General features: G+C 40.1%; 1 protein-coding gene across 1 annotated transcript in view; it reads right to left on the bottom strand.

Moving 5' to 3' along the window:
* Positions 1-14,502, bottom strand: part of ints1 (integrator complex subunit 1) — a 76,060-nt gene extending 61,558 nt beyond the window's left edge. The window contains exons 1-6 of the mRNA XM_061905278.1: positions 14,350-14,502; positions 12,144-12,250; positions 7,158-7,448; positions 945-1,141; positions 728-865; positions 494-653 (exon numbers count right to left, since the gene is read on the bottom strand). Coding sequence (XP_061761262.1) covers positions 494-653; positions 728-865; positions 945-1,141; positions 7,158-7,448; positions 12,144-12,198 — 841 coding nt within the window. The 5' untranslated portion in view covers positions 12,199-12,250; positions 14,350-14,502. The remainder of the gene's footprint in view (positions 1-493; positions 654-727; positions 866-944; positions 1,142-7,157; positions 7,449-12,143; positions 12,251-14,349) is intronic.
* Between the last annotated feature and the right edge of the window lie 3,522 nt (positions 14,503-18,024).

Below are 18,024 nucleotides of genomic sequence, written 5' to 3'. Positions count from 1 at the left end.
ATTTTTATTTTACTGTTTTAATTGATTTTACCCTTTAAAATAGTTTTTAATCATATTTGTTTTTATATTGTTTTTATTGGTTTTATTTTTATTCATTTTTTGTTTTATTCAGTCATTGGTGGAGCATAATATATATATATATACTTTTTTTAAAATTTTATTTTATTTATTTATTTATTTTTTTACAATTGTTTTTAACATGGCTGTGCAGCACTTTGGAAACGTTATTGTTGTTTAAATGTGCTATATAAATAAAGTGCATTGGATTGGATTGAATATTCAATGCAAAACTTATTAAACCTATTAAAAGGTTAATTTGTTCAACCTCGGCCCGCGGCTTTGTTCGGTTTTAAATTTTGGCCCACTCTGTATTTGAGTTTGACACCCCTGGATTGGATTGTTAATGTATAGAATGTGTATGTTTGTTCTGTGAATGTATATGTGCAGTACACATATTATAGTATACAAATTATTCAGCATGTTAAGTCAGTACCTGCACTAAACTCCCCACTGGCTCGTCCTGTTTCGGCCTGCAGCAGCATGCTCTTAGGGGGCATCTTGGTGCCGAAAGCCGTCTGGATGTTGTCTACAAAGTTCTTGCATTGAGAGCTGTCCACCCAGATTCTTTCCCCCAGGGAATCCTCGATATATACCTGGAAAAACATCAAAACCTCTGCATAAGCGGGACAAGAAAAACGGCACATGTGATGAGAAGAGGTGGTCTCACCTTGACAAAAATCTCAGGCCAGTTCTCGTCCTCTTCGTAGGCGGCCATCAGTAGATTGCAGGCCAGCACGGACACCAGGCTGTTTCCTTTCGCTTTAAAGTTGATGGAAGCGTCTCGCCGCAGCAGGCTGCACAAGGCCTGATGACAAGAACACGTTTCAAAGCAAAAGCACAATCGTACATTTATTTGTCCAATATCAGGCAAAGGAATCCGTTACCTCTATGATTCCTTCTGTGGCAAAGACGTTGGGTTTAATTTTGGCGAGGAACATGAGGCTGAGGTACAGCGTGACGTCCGGCTTGGCTCGGTTCATCTTGAGTTGCTTCACCGCTCCACACAGCAGGCCCTCGATGCGCTCGTCGTTGCCCTCAGACTCTGCCGCCTCGATCTCGTCCAGCAGCAGCGCCGGTGACACTAACAAACATTTTTTAATAATTTAGAATACCGTATTTTTCGGACTATAAGTCACAGTTATACTCAGGAGCAATTTTCCCTCCAATTTTTCATATGTGTGAGCAAACTCCTAAACTCCTTGAGCATTCAGTGGCGCACATGTGAGCGACGGCAGACGTGCACACTGTTATGCGCTTATCTTTTTTATTTGATTTTGTGCGCAGCCGAAATTTGCTGTGTGAAGAGGATGCGTGAGCAATGTGCAATTGCACAGGTGCGTACTTTAGAGGGAACGTTGCTCAGGAGCGACTTATGTGTGAAATTATTAACACATTACCGTAAAATATCAAATAATATTATTTAGCTCATTCACGAAAGAGACTAGACGTATAAGATTTCATGGGATTTATCGATTAGGAGTGACAGATTGTTTGGTAAAGGTATAGCATGTTCGATATGTTATAGTTATTTGAATGACTCTTACCATAATATGTTAGGTTAACATAGCAGGCACCTTCTCAGTTGGTTATTTATGCCTCATATAACGTACACTTTTTCAGCCTGTTGTTCACTATTCTTTATTTATTTTAAATTGCCTTTCAAATTTCTATTCTCGGTGTTGGGTTTTATCAAATAAAAGTCCCCAAAAAATGCGACTTATACTCCAGTGCGACTTATATATTTTTTCCCCCTTTTTTATTACGCATTTTCGGCAGGTGCGACTTATACTCCGGAGCGAATTATACTCCGAAAAATACGGTAAATGGAAATTAGGGTTGTCAAAAGTCACGCAAAAAGTACATTGATAACGGTATTTTCCAGTAGGATTGGACGATTCCAGAACCTTTATTTAACCAGATAAGAAACCCATTGAGATCAAGATCTCTTTCACAAGGGTGACCTGGCCAAGAGGTCAACAGCACATGTCACAGAGCAGTTTCAAAAAAGTAATACATTAAGGCATACATTTTAAAAATACATAAAAGAGAACTGTAAAACAATAAAGATTTACACCTTTTAAAAACACAGGCACTGAGCAAAAGACTCTTGCTCAGCTGGAGGCGTGTCTTAATGAAATTAAACAATGGATGTCCGCTAACTTTTTGCAACTCAACGCCAAAAAAATGGAAATGCTGATTATCGGTCCTGCTAGACACCGAACTCTATTTAATAATACAACTCTAACATTTGACAACCAAACAATTAAACAAGGCGACACGGTAAAGAATCTGGGTATTATCTTCGACCCAACTCTCTCCTTTGAGGCACACATTAAAAGCGTTACTAAAACGGCCTTCTTTCATCTCCGTAATATCGCTAAAATTCGCTCCATTCTGTCCACTAAAGACGCCGAGATCATTATCCATGCGTTTGTTACGTCTCGCCTCGACTACTGTAACGTATTATTTTCGGGTCTCTCCATGTCTAGCATTAAAAGATTACAGTTGGTACAAAATGCGGCTGCTAGACTTTTGACAAGAACAAGAAAGTTTGATCACATTACGCCTGTACTGGCTCACCTGCACTGGCTTCCTGTGCACTTAAGATGTGACTTTAAGGTTTTACTACTTACGTATAAAATACTACACGGTCTAGCTCCATCCTATCTTGCCGATTGTATTGCACCATATGTCCCAGCAAGAAATCTGCGTTCAAAGGACTCCGGCTTGTTAGTGATTCCCAAAGCCCAAAAAAAGTCTGCGGGCTATAGAGCGTTTTCCGTTCGGGCTCCAGTACTCTGGAATGCCCTCCCGGTAACAGTTCGATATGCCACCTCAGTAGAAGCATTTAAGTCTCACCTTAAAACTCATTTGTATACTCTAGCCTTTAAATAGACTCCCTTTTTAGACCAGTTGATCTGCCGTTTCTTTTCTTTTTCTTCCATGTCCCACTCTCCCTTGTGGAGGGGGTCAGGTCCGATCCGGTGGCCATGTACTGCTTGCCTGTGTATCGGCTGGGGACATCGCTGCGCTGCTGATCCGCCTCCGCTTGGGATGGTTTCCTGCTGGCTCCGCTGTGAACGGGACTCTCGCTGCTGTGTTGGATCCGCTTTGGACTGGACTCTCGCGACTGTGTTGGATCCATTGTGGATTGAACTTTCACAGTATCATGTTAGACCCGCTCGACATCCATTGCTTTCCTCCTCTCTAAGGTTCTCATAGTCATTATTGTCACCGATGTCCCACTGGGTGTGAGTTTTCCTTGCCCTTATGTGGGCCTACCGAGGATGTCGTGGTGGTTTGTGCAGCCCTTTGAGACACTAGTGATTTAGGGCTATATAAGTAAACATTGATTGATTGATTGATGCTCTCTGTCCCTCAGGACAGAACGGAAGGCTCCAAATGGAATTAGTTCAGTGAGTTTCAGTTTCGTCTGCAATGCATTCCATGCCATAGGGGCAGCAATACCAAAAACTCTTTTGCTAAATTCAGTTTGTACATGGGGAACAGTTAAAACATACAAATTGTTAAAACGTAACGCATAAGAGCTGTTTTTTTCTTTGTAACAAAGTACACAAGTATGGAGGTATTAAACCTAAAAGAGCTTTATAAATGATGGTCAGCCAATGTGTGTATCTGCGTGCACTCAATGAAGATAAGTCTGACTTCATATACAGTTGACAGTGGTGGGTGAGACTACGACAGCCAGTAACAAATCTTAGTGCTGAGTGAAAAACAGTGTCCAAGGACTGGAGGCATTTAGATGAAGCACTAAAATAAAGCACGTCTCCATAATCAATTACGGGCAAAATAGTCGCTGTCACCAATTTCTTTCTGACTTTAAGAGAGAAGCAGTTTTTATTTCTAAAAAGGAAACCAAGCTTTACCCTAAGCTTAGAGACCAAGGTGTTAATATGGGCTTTAAATGAAAGCTCTTGATCAAGAGTAAAACTCAAGTACTTGTAATTTAAGACCTGCTCTATCGGGTTTCCATTTGATGTTACAATATTTGGAATATTTTCCAGTAGCACCCTTGAAAGAGAGAAAACCATTACCTTGCTTTTATCTGTATTTAAAACCAATTTAAGATCAAATAAGCGAGCCTGGATGACATCAAAAGCAGCTTGTAAAAACTCAAAAGCCTGAGTGATGGAGGTTGAACAGCAATAAAAATGGTACATTGCATTTGACAGATTATTGCAAAGATTATTTAAGTAGATAGAAAATAAAATGGGCCCCAGCACTGAGCCTTGAATACAATTTATCGAATTGTATTTAAGATTCCGATGTTGACTTCTTCATGATCATAAAAATATTACGATTGAAAAAAATCGATTAATTGGCTACGCAACGTAGGGCTGGGCGACATATCGAATATACTCGATTTATCGTGGGTTTGTCTCTGCGCGATGTAGAAAATTACTATATTGTGAGTATTCCAATATATGTTCACGTATACGCTTAAACTGCACTTTATTTGCTTTAAAATATTGTAGTTTTCTGTACAAAAAGTGCACTTTAATTTAGTGTTGTTTTAACATGTCATCTTAGTGACATCATGCACAAAAGTGCACTCACAGCTTGTTTTAAAACGCCTAACATTCTTGCACTTTCTATTTTAAAATGACATGAATGCTTGTGCCGCCTTAGCTTAAATCTTGACAAGTTGCTCGGTTTTGTTCTGCTTCTGTCTCTGTCAGTACTCTCTGCAGCACCCAGCATTGTCCCACCCACACAACCATCTGATTGCTTACACGCAGAGCGGTAACAGCCAATCAGCAGTGTGTATTCAGAGCGCATGCAGTCAGTGCTCCAGCGTCGTGATGATGAGCAGATAAGTGTTTAGCAAATAAGCGTTAGGCAGCGGACTCTCCCCAAATAATAAAAAACACCTCCCAGTCAGCTACTAGTCACATCACTATGAGCCAGGTGGAGTCACACCGATCCTTACACCCACCCCCTCCCCCTGGAGAGGGTAGGGGGTAGCGGGGGGTGTATATTGTAGCGTCCCGGAAGAGTTAGTGCTGCAAGGATTTCCGGGTATTTGTTCTGTTGTGTTACGGTGCGGATGTTCTCCCAAAATGTGTTTGTCATTCTTGTTTGGTGTGGGTTCACATTGTGGCGCATATTTGTAACAGTGTTACAGTTGTTTATACGGCCACCCTCAGTGTGACCTGTATGGCTGTTGACCAAGTTTGTCTTGCATTCACTTGTGTGTGTGAAAAGCCATAGATATTACGTGACTGGGCCGGCACCCAAAGGCAGTACCTTTAAGGTTTATTGGCGCTCTGTACTTTTCCCTACGTCCATGTACCACTCCCTACTGCGGCGTTTTAAAAAGTCATACATTTTGGAGAGGGTGGGGGGTAGCGGGGGGTGTATATTGTAGCTTCCCGGAAGAGTTAGTGCTGCAAGGGATTATGGGTATTTGTTCTGTTGTGTTACGGTGCGAATGTTCTCCCGAAATGTGTTTGTCATTCTCGTTTGGTGTGGGTTCACATTGTGGCGCATATTTGTAACAGTGTTAAAGTTGTTTATACGGCCACCCTCAGTGTGACCTGTATGGCTGTTGACCAAGTTTGTCTTGCATTCAACTTGTGCGTGTGAAAAGCCATAGATATTACGTGACTGGGCCGGCACCCAAAGGCAGTACCTTTAAGGTTTATTGGCGCTCTGTACTTTTCCCTACGTCCATGTACCACTCCCTACTGCGGCGTTTTAAAAAGTCATACATTTTGGAGAGGGTAGGGGGTAGCGGGGGGGTGTATATTGTAGCGTCCCGGAAGAGTTAGTGCTGCAAAGGGTTCTGGGTATTTGTTCTGTTGTGTTACGGTGCGGATGTTCTCCCGAAATGTGTTTGTCATTCTTGTTTGGTGTGGTTTCACATTGTGGCGCATATTTGTAACAGTGTTAAAGTTGTTTATACGGCCACCCTCAGTGTGACCTGTATGGATGTTGACCAAGTTTGTCTTGCATTCACTTGTGTGTGTGAAAAGCCATAGATATTACGTGACTGGGCCGGCACCCAAAGGCAGTACCTTTAAGGTTTATTGGCGCTTTGTACTTTTCCCTACGTCCATGTACCACTCCCTACTGCGGCGTTTTAAAAAGTCATGCATTTTGGAGAGGGTAGGGGGTAGCGGGGGGTGTATACTGCAGCGTCCCGGAAGAGTTAGTGCTGCAGGGGCTTCTGGGTATTTGTTCTGTTGTGTTACGGTGCGGATGTTCTCCCGAAATGTGTTTGTCATTCTTGTTTGGTGTGGGTTCACATTGTGGCGCATATTTGTAACAGTGTTAAAGTTGTTTATACGGCCACCCTCAGTGTGACCTGTATGGCTGCTGACCAAGTATGTCTTGCATTCACTTGTGCGTGTGAAAAGCCATAGATATTACGTGTCTGGGCCGGCACCCAAAGGCAGTACCTTCAAGGTTTATTGGCGCTCTGTACTTTTCCCTACGTCCGTGTACCACTCCGTACTGCGGCGTTTTAAAAAGTCATACATTTTGGAAAGGGTAGGGGGTAGCAGGGGGGTGTATATTGTAGCGTCCCGGAAGAGTAAGTGCTGCAAGGGGTTCCGGGTATTTGTTCTGTTGTGTTACGGTGCGGATGTTCTCCCGGAATGGGTTTGTCATTCTCGTTTGGTGTGGGTTCACATTGTGGCGCATATTTTTAACAGTGTTAAAGTTGTTTATACGGCCACCCTCAGTGTGACCTGTATGGCTGCTGACCAAGTATGTCTTGCATTCACTTGTGTGTGTGAAAAGCCATAGATATCACGTGACTGGGCCGGCACCCAAAGGCAGTACTTTTAAGGTTTATTGGCGCTCTGTACTTCTCCCTATGTCCGTGTACCACTCCGTACTGTTTTAAAAAGTCATACATTTTACTTTTTGAAACCGATGCCGATAGTTTCCGATATTACATTTTAAAGCATTTATCGGCCAATAATATCTGCAGTCCGATATTATCGGACATCTCTAATTATCCTGTAATATCTCACATTCTATATTGTTTTGAAATTTACAGGCATGACTATCGGGGACTGAAATTCTGGTTTTTTTTGACAACCCTTACGGAAAGTGTGTCTGGGAGTTACCTTCAATAGGTACCACCGATGGCTCCTTAATAGAGGGGGATATTGCCCTCTTGTCTGCGGCGACAACATCAGCAAGGCGTCCCAGGGCGCTTATTGGCGGTGTGGTGGAGAGCTTGGGCCGCTTGGCCAGGCTCGACAGACCCGACGAGGACGGTAGGGCGGAGGAGGTCTCTCTCTTTCGGTCCGCCGGCAAAACTGCGGCGGCCGGCTTCAGCAGGACGGCGGGCGCTTTGGATTCGCCGCCTTGGTTCTTGGAGCCCAGCGCGATAAAATCTCCGGGTGGAGGATGACCTAAGGGAGGGAAAAAGAGTGATTCTCATTACATAACACAACTAAACTAACTGATAACACTGCTTTGAGTTGGCTGAAGTCATATTTGACAAACAGAACCGTCTCTGTAAATGTTGCTGCTTCTGAATCCTCTGTTGCTCCCTTGACACATGGGGTCCAACAGGGCTCAGTTTTAGGACCACTACTGTTTTCTATTTATTTACTTCCCCTGGGCTAAAACCTCAGAAAGCATGATATTTCTTTTCATTGTTATGCTGATAGTAAGAGATGCTACCTCAGTAGAAGCATTCAAGTCCCATCTTAAAACTCATTTGTATACTCTAGCACAGGGGTCGGGAACCTTTTTGGCTGAGAGAGTCAAAAAGCCAAATATTTTAAAATATATTTCCTTAAGAGCCATATAATATTTTTTTTTAACACTGAACACAACTAAACACGTGCATTTTTAAGTAAGACCAACCTTTTTTTAGAGTATAATAGGTATCTTATTCTTTGTAAAAACATTGTTATTCTGAAGCTAACTGTGGAGGGGGCGTGGCCTGCGGGCCTGCAGCGACAGGTGCGTAGACGGCCCACCTGGGCCTTGTTATCTAATCACCTGTCGCTCTGTTATAAGCAGCAGTCAGGAGGAGAGACTGGGTTGGGGCTGGAAATACAATTGCTGGAAAACAACTGAGAGATTTATTGAAAAATAAAACAATATTGTAACCCTGAAACAGGCTCTCATGTCGGTGCTTGGGGGTCTGAAGAACCCACAGGAGGGCAAGCCCCACACTAACCAATAATAAATAAATAACTTCTTACCATTGACGCAACTTCTTGAACCGGTGCGGTAGAAAACGGATGGATGGATTAAAAATGCATGAGAATGTTTTATATTTTGAACATCATTTTTAACACTGTGATTACAAGTGGAATTATTCATTACTTATCGTGTTAAGCAACGTCAGCTCAGATTTATCAGAGAGCCAGAAGCAGTCATCAAAAGAGCCACAGGTTCCCTACCCCTGCTCTAGCATTTAAATAGACTCCCGTTTTAGACCAGTTGATCTGCCGTTTCTTTTTTTTCTCCTCTGCCACCCTCTCCCTAGTGGAGGTGGGGACACGGGTCCGGTGGCCCAGGATGAAGTGCTGGCTGTACAGAGTCGGGACCCGGGGTGGACCGCTCCCCTGTGCATCGGTTGGGGACATCTCTGCGCTGCTGACCTGTCTCGGCTCGGGATGGTCTCCTGCTGGTCCCACTATGGACTGGACTCTCACACTATTATGTTAGATCCACTATGGACTGGACTTTCACAATAATATGTCAGGCCCACTCGATGTCCATTCCATCTGGTCTCCCCTAGAGGGAGGGGGTTACCCACATTTGCGGTCCTCTCCAAGGTTTCTCATAGTCATTCACATTGACGTCCCACTGGGTTGTGAGTTTTTCCTTGCCCTTATGTGTGCGCTGAACCACGGATGTTGTTGTGGCTTGTGCAACCCTTTGAGACACTTGTGATTTAGGGCTATATAAAGAAACATTGATTGATGGATTGATTGATGACACACAAATGTATTTTCCTTAAAAGGGAACATTATCACAATTTCAAAAGGGTTAAAAACAATAAAAATCAGTTCCCAGTGGCTTGTTTTATTTTTCGAAGTTTTTTTCAAAATTTTACCCCTCCCGGAATATCCCTAAAAAAGTTTTAAAGTTCTAGATTTTCGCTTTTTGCGATGCGACTGTCCATTTCCCTGTGACGTCATACAGGGCTGCCAATATAAACAACATGGCGGTTATCACAGCAAGATATAGCGACATTAGCTCGGATTCAGACTCGGATTTCAGCGGCTTAAGCGATTCAACAGATTACGCATGTATTGAAACAGATGGTCGGAGTATGGAGGCAGATAGCGAAAACGAAATTGAATTAGAAATTGAAGCTATTGAGCAAATAGCTATTGACGCTATTTGGCCATAGCGTGGGTGTACCTAATGAAGTGGCCCATAGCATGGCTGCCTTATTAGCATCGCCGGTAAAATGTGCGGACCAAACGATCAGGACTTTCGCATCTTGTGACACTGGAGCAACTTAAATCCGTCGATTGGTAAGTGTTTGTTTCGCATTAAATGTGGGTATCTAGTTTCAAATGTAAATACAGCTAGCGTAAATAGCATGTTAGCATCGATTAGCGTAGCATGTTAGCATCGATTAGCTGGCAGTCATGCCGTGACCAAATATGTCTGATTAGCACATAAGTCAACAACATCAACAAAACTCACCTTTGTGATTTCGTTGACTTAATTGTTGCAAATGCATCTGCAGGTTATCCATACATCTCTGTGCCATGTCTGTCTTAGCATCGCCGGTCAAATGTGGAGACACTCTGGCACATTCAATGGGGGTCTGGCGGCAGATTTCTTGCCAGTGGTGCAACTTGAATCCCTCCCTGTTAGTGTTGTTACACCCTCCGACAACACACCGACGAGGCATGATGTCTCCAAGGTTCCAAAAAATAGTCGAAAAAACGGAATATAACAGAGCTGAGACCCGGTGTTTGTAATGTGAAAATGAATATGGCGGGTGTGTTACCTCGGTGACGTCACGTTCTGACGTCATCGCTAAAAGACCGATAAACAGAAAGGCGTTTAATTTGCCAAAATTCACCCATTTAGAGTTCGGAAATCGGTTAAAAACTACATGGTCTTTTTTCTGCAACATCAAGGTATATATTGACGCTTACATAGGTTTGGTGATAATGTTCCCCTTTAAAGATAAATCATGCCTCTTCAATGCAGCCACTACTTGCTTGTCTTGATGATATCAAAGCCTGGATGGCTCTAAATTTCTTAAATTTCAATGAAAAGAAGACCGAAGTAACTGTGTTTGCACCTAGTGGTACCTGTGAGCTCCCCCCTGTTGACTTTGGCCCCTTGGCTTTGCACGTTAAGCCCATGGTCACCAACCTGGGCTTTTGTAATGATAGTGGTTTTAAAGGGGAACATCATCACCAGACCTATGTAAGCGTCAATATATACCTTGATGGTGCAGAAAAAAGACCATCTATTTTTTTAACCGATTTCCGAACTCTAAATGGGTGAATTTTGGCGAATTAAACGCCTTTCTGATTATCGCGCTGGAGGACATGACGTCAGAATGTGTCGTCGCCGAGGTAACACACCCGCCATTTTCATTTTCAACACATTACAAACACCGGGTCTCAGCTCTGTTATTTTCCGTTTTTTTGACTATTTTTTTGGAACCTTGGAGACATCATGCCTCGACGGTGTGTTGTCGGAGGTTGTAACAACACTAACAGGGAGGGATTCAAGTTGCACCACCGGCCCGAAGATGCCAAAGTGTCTGCCGCCAGACCCCCATTGAATGTACCAGAGTGTCTGCACATTTGACCGGCGATGCTAAGACAGACATGGCACAGAGATGTATGGATAACCTGCAAATGCATTTGCAACAATAGTCAACTAAATCACAAAGGTGAGTTTTGTTGCTGTTGACTGCCAGCTAATTGATGCTATCATGCTACGCTAATCGATGCTAACATGCTATTTACCGGCGGTGCTAAAGCAGACATGGTACAGAGATGTATGGATAACCTGTAGATGCATTTGCAATTATTTTACGTTTCCTTTCACCCACATTTAATGCGAAACAAACACTTACCAATCGACGGATATAAGTTGCTCCAGTGTCAAAAGATGCGAAAGTCCTGATCGTTTGGTCCGCACATTTTCCCGGCGATGCGAACGCAGCTATTCGGCCATGCAATGGCTATGAATTCGCTCAATAGCTTCAGTTTCTTCTTCAATACTTTCATACTCCAACCATCTGTTTCAATACATGCGTAATCTGTTGAATCGCTTAAGTCGCTGAAATCCGAGTTTGAATCCGAGCTAATGTCGCTATATCTTGCTGTGGTATTCCCATTGTTTGTTTACATTGGCAGCACTGTGTGACGTCACAGGGACATGGCCAGTGTCTTCGCAGAGAGCCGAAAATAAGGCACTTTAAAGCTTTATTTAGGGATATTCCGAGACCGGTAAAATTTTGAAAAAAACTTCAAAAAAATACAATAAGCCACTGGGAACTGATTTTTATTGTTTTTAACCCTTTTGAAATTGTGATAATGTTCCCCTTTAAATTGCACCGTCAGATTGGCACAGTGGTGACAGCCAGCTTTTTTTTATTTACGTCAGCTGGCTAAGGTTATCAATCAATGTCAATCAACACGCACTAATAGCTTGTTTGAAAATGTCTCTGACAATATTCCACTTTCTGTTTTGAAATGACATGAATGTTTGTGCCACTGCTTAATAACTGTTTAATAAATACACTTTTGGTCAATTGACTTAGTTGTGATTTCCCTCTCTGCATGAAAGTTTAAATTGAGCATATATTAATGCAGTATGAAGAAGAATATTTTGCTGTAATGTAGACACATAGAATCATCATACTGCTGTGATTATATGCATCAAGTGTTCTTTCAAGGCTAAGGTAAAATAATATCTATGGTGTATTGTGACATGGCCTAAAAATATCGAGATATGATATAACACCCCGAGTCCAGGGTGTACCCCGCCTACCACCCGAATGCAGTTAAGGTATGCTCCGGTGACCCCCCCCGCGACCCCGAAAGGGACAAGCGGTAGGAAATGGATGGATGGGATGGTAAAGCCTTGCAATCATGTCTTACCGGATGATTTTGCAGCGCTGGGGCGGCGCAGTGCTGTTGGTTTTGGACGATTCATGTTGACCAAGTGTCCCAGATGAACAAAGCAACAGGTGCATGAGGTTAGGATGCTGCAAGGGGGACAAAAAACACACTTTTAAAGAAAAGTCACCAGTTTACACGCTGGATAGCGTTTTTAGCTTGATAGCAGGGTCTAGAACAGGGGTCACCAACGCGGTGCCCGCGGGCACCAGGTAGCCCGTAAGGACCAGATGAGTCACCAGAAGGCCTGTTCTAAAAATATCTCAAATAGCAGCTGTGGAGAGGCGGAGCCGACGGTCCGACAGAGAGGCAGGGCACGCTGGGCGGGGATGGCGAGCGAGCGGCGAGGCGGGGCGTGCCGAGAGCGACGCCACAAACAAGATCAGGTGTGTGGATCGCGCACCTATACACGATTAACGTATCTCTTCTTGCTGTATAAAAGGGGAGAAGGAGAAGAGAATGGGGCTGGTGATGGTGCTAAGTGAGAAAAACACGTACAACGACGGAGACAAGAAAAGGCGGAGCGAGCAGCAGAGGGAGACAAGAGACGCAGCGGAAGAGCGACCCGCTCGCAGACAAGCTTGTGTGGGAATATAAAGCCAGTCAAACCTGATCGAAGTCATGTCCTTCCTTGGTGGTCCATAGAACCCGCAAGACGACGGAGTGAGTTCGTCACAGCAGCACTTATCAGTGAGCTGCCTCTATTTTTTTTAAATTTTATTTATTTACTAGCAAGCTGGTCTCGCTTCGCTCGACATTTTTAATTCTAAGAGAAACAAATCTCAAATAGAATTTGAAAATCCAAGAAAATATTTTAAAGACTTGGTCTTCACTTCTTTAAATAAATTCATTTATGTTTTACTTTGCTTCTTATAACTTTCAGAAAGACAATTTTAGAGAAAAAATACAACTTTAAAATGATTTTAGGATTTTTAAACAATTATACCTTTTTTTCCCTTTTAAGTTCCTTCTTCTTCTTTCCTGACAATTTAAATCAATGTTCAAGCATTTTTTTTTTTTTATTGTAAAAAATAATAAATACATTTAAATTTAATTCTTCATTTTAGCTTCTGGTTTTTCGACAAAGAATATTTGTGAAATATTTATTCAAACTTAATATGATTAAGATAAATAAAAAAAATATTCTGGCAAATTTAGAAAATCTGTCGAATCAAATTTAAATCTTATTTCAAAGTCTTTTGAATTTCTTTTAAAATTTTTGTTCTGGAAAATCTCGAATAAATAATTATTTGTCTTTGTTAGAAATATAGCTTGGTCCAATTTGTTATACATTCTAACAAAGTGAAGATTGGATTTTAACCTATTTAAAATATGTCATCAAAATTCTAAAATTAATCTTAATCTGGAAAAAATTACTAATGATGTTCCATGAATTCTTTTTTAAATTTTTATAGAAAAGATTTGAATTAGCTAGTGTTTCTCTTCTTTTTTTCGGTTGAATCTGAATTTTAAAGAGTCCAAATTGAAGATAAACTATGTCTCAAAATTTAATTTTCATTTTTTTCCTGTTTTCTCCTCTTTTAAACCATTCAATTAAGTGTTTTTTTCATCATTTATTCTCTGCAAAAAAACCTTCCGTAAAAGAAAAAGAAAATGTATGACAGAATGACAGACAGAAATACCCATTTATATATATATATAGATATATATATATATATTTATATTTATTAAAGGCAAATTGAGCAAATTGGCTATTTCTGGCAATTTATTTAAGTGTGTATCAAACTGGTAGCCCTTCGCATTAATCAATGCCCAAGAAGTAGCTCTTGGTTTCAAAAAGGTTGCTGACCCCTGCTCTAGAATGTTGTCCTGCTGTAAAAAAAACAAAAACAAAAGGTACATAAGATTAAAGTCCCTGCCAGGTTATAATATATATTTTGACATGTTGTGGATTGTTATTGGTGGAAATGATGCTGGCCCTGTGATGAGGGCGACTTGTCCAGGGTGTACCCCGCCTTCCGCCCGATTGTAGCTGAGATAGACTCCAGCACCCCCCGCAACCCCGAAGAGAATAAGCGGTAGTAAATGGATGGATGGATGGAAATGATGCTAAGCTAATGACAACAAGCACGGCTAATTCAATGACTTCCGGGCTAACCAAACACAGTCGCTCGCTTGCAGCAAACTTTTCTCTAGAAAACAGATAAAATGGTTTAAAAAGACTCACGCATATAGTGGTGATTATTTGTCACCGTGTGGATAAAAAGTCTGGGAGAGAGACAAAGATGAAGATGAAGAGCAAACAGGAGCGGAACGTTGTTGCTGCGGCGAGGTCTTCTTCACTAATATAAACAGCGACGACACCGAGCATGGCAATAACGTGCTGCCACCTGGCGTCCGTAAATGTAACTGACGGTAACATGTTTCAACAAAACAACTATTAAACTATGATTTTACTTTTTTTTTTTTTTTAGCTAAACAAAAATGATAATACTTTACTATGGGGAACATATACATATATATACACACACACACACATACATATATATTATATATATACATATTATATATATATTACATACATATATACAGTGTAGGCTTCACGGTGGCAGAGGGGTTAGTGCGTCTGCCTCACAATACAAAGTTCCTGCAGTCCTGGGTTCAAATCCAGGCTCGGGATCTTTCTGTGTGGAGTTTGCATGTTCTCCCCGTGAATGCGTGGGTTCCCTCCGGGTACTCCGGCTTCCTCCCACTTCCAAAAACATGCACCTGGGGATAAGTTGATTGGCAACACTAAATTGGCCCTAGTGTGTGAATGTGAGTGTGAATGTTGTCTGTCTATCTGTGTTGGCCCTTCGATGAGGTGGCGACTTGTCCAGGGTGTACCCTGCCTTCCGCCCGATTGTAGCTGAGATAGATGCCAGCGCCCCCCGCGACCCCAAAAGGGAATAAGCGGTAGAAAATGGATGGATGGATGGATATACAGTGTATATACACACACACATATGTATATATACATTACATACATATATATATATACACATACATACACACACATGTATACATACATATATACACACATATATACATGTGTGTATGTATACACACATATATATATGTACTTACATACATACATACACACAAATATATACATATATATATATATATATATATATATATATATATATATACACACACACACACACATGTATACATACATATATACACACATATATGCATACATATATACACAGCCCGAGGGTCCCTGGTTCAATCCCCACCTAGTACCAACCTCGTCACGTGGGCAAGACACTTCACCCTTGCTCCTGATGGGTGCTGGTTAGCGCCTTGCATGGCAGCTCCCTCCATCAGTGTGTGAATGTGTGCATGAATGGGTAAATGTGGAAGTAGTGTCAAAGCGCTTTGAGTACTTGAACGTAGAAAAGCGCTATTCAAGTACAACCCATTTATCATTTATTTATATACATCTGTGTATATATACACACACATATATATGTATGTATATATATATATATATTTACATACATACATACATACATATGTATACACACATATATATGTATGTATATATATATATATATATTTACATACATACATATGTATACACACATATACATATGTATATATACACAATTATATTCACATACATACATATATACACACATATTTATATAAATACATATTTATATAAATACATATATATATATATATATATATATATATATATATATATATACGTATGTACATGTCATATTTTAGGTTCATTTAATAGTTTAAACACATTTAAACTATGTATACACACACGCACGCACACACATACATATATATGTGTATATATATATATATATATATATATATATATATATATATATATATACACACACACACATATATATATATATATACACACACATATACACATATGTATATATACGCATACATATTTACATACATACATATATTTACACACACACACATTTATATATATATATATATATATATATATATATATATACACACACACATATATATGTACACACTTATATACATACATATATACACACACATATACACATATGTATATATACGCATACATATTTACATACATACATATATTTACACACACACACATTTATATATATATATATATATATATATATATATATATATATATATACACACACACATACATACATACATTCATATAAAATACACACACACATACGTACATACATACATATAAAATACACACACATATGTACATGTCATATTTTAGGTTCATTTAATAGTTAAAACACATTTAAATTATGGATCCCATTTTCCAATATTTGACTCTATTATCCAAACTGAGTTTTTTCTACTGACATCATCGCCATAGCAGGTTTTGATGACACTAATCCAACACTAGATGGCAGCAGTTAGTATTGCACTTTGATGAAGCAGCACTTTCTTCCATGACTCTGCTTCCTTTTTGGCAGTGACCTTTGTAGAATGCAGACCACCAAGTGTGCAAAGGACACTTGAGTGCCTTGATTGCTCTGTCTCTTAATTGGTGATGAAGTCACCCACGACGGGCTTTTAATTACGCAACATCGAAACGACTACACTTCAGTCCCACCCTGAGTCGGAGGTGTTTTGGTTCCTCAGACATTGCTCAACCTTCACCGGCTCTCCTTCAGATATGATCAACAAAGCTCTAAATACACTGAACATATCCCGCAGCTTGAAATACTTGGAATAGTCCGGCTGTACAGTAGAGCTGCTGCCGGCGGTAAACTTTCCATGCAGGCGATTATGCAAAGTGTTTTCATCTGGCCTTTTTTTTTTTTTTTGGCGGGGTGAAGTCAGCAGAATGTTTCAGTACAAATTCCAGCGGCGTATTTATGATATTATGTCTCTGGCTTAGCAACACATTCGAGACAATGCCAAAACATCTGGATGAGGGAGAAGAAGTGATTGAAGTGTGTTTTTTCATGAAGAGTCTATAAGGCCTGTTTTTGAAGCTGGGTAGGGAGGCCTTTTAGCGCCAGGTCATATTTCAGTGTGAGTCAGACAAAAAGTAAGATTAGTGACTCAATGTGACTTCCGGTAATCCAAAACTGGCCGCGAGTGCTGGGACCGCACAGCTCGGATGTCTCTTCCTGCGTAGCATTAAGTGAGGTGGGGATCCGTGGAAGAAAATGAGTAAAAGTTTTGTGATTGTAATTTTTTACATGTCAATTTTAGTGGAAGTGAAAGTTAGCTCCTCCAGTAGAGTTTTTTTTGTAGGGGTCAAGCATAAATTGTAATAACTAGTTAATGTTTCTTTCTGTCTTTGTTATAACTGTATTTCTCCCCTTCGTATCGTTTACTTTTTGTTTGTTTGTTTGTGAGTGAACGGGGTGTGATTTTTTCACTTGAAAAAATATTGATTAAAGTAAAAAAAAAATAAAAAATAAAATATTTTGAATACATGGAAAATGTTTAAGGTAAAGAATTGCTTTGTTAGTTTTATTTTATGCAATATAGTAAAATAACTAAATTAACATACCGGTACATGGCCATACCTTGTAATATGATGATAATTATTCATTTGAGAGAGACATATATATATAGCTATATATATATACATACATACATATATATGTATATACACTTATATATTGTTTATACCTGTTTACATATATGCATACACATAGACATATATACACATATAAACATATATACATGTGAACATATACATATAAACATACACACACAATTATATACATACATATATATACATACATATGTATATATACATATATACATACATACAGTATATATACATACACACATATATAAACATATATGTGTATTCATATATATATGTATATACATATATACACATACATATATATAT

This window comes from Nerophis ophidion, linkage group LG07, assembly GCF_033978795.1.
Source record: "Nerophis ophidion isolate RoL-2023_Sa linkage group LG07, RoL_Noph_v1.0, whole genome shotgun sequence".
NCBI lineage: Eukaryota > Metazoa > Chordata > Actinopteri > Syngnathiformes > Syngnathidae > Nerophis > Nerophis ophidion.
Note: the sequence above shows the minus strand (reverse complement) of the source record. Positions and strands in the feature narration are given on the sequence as shown.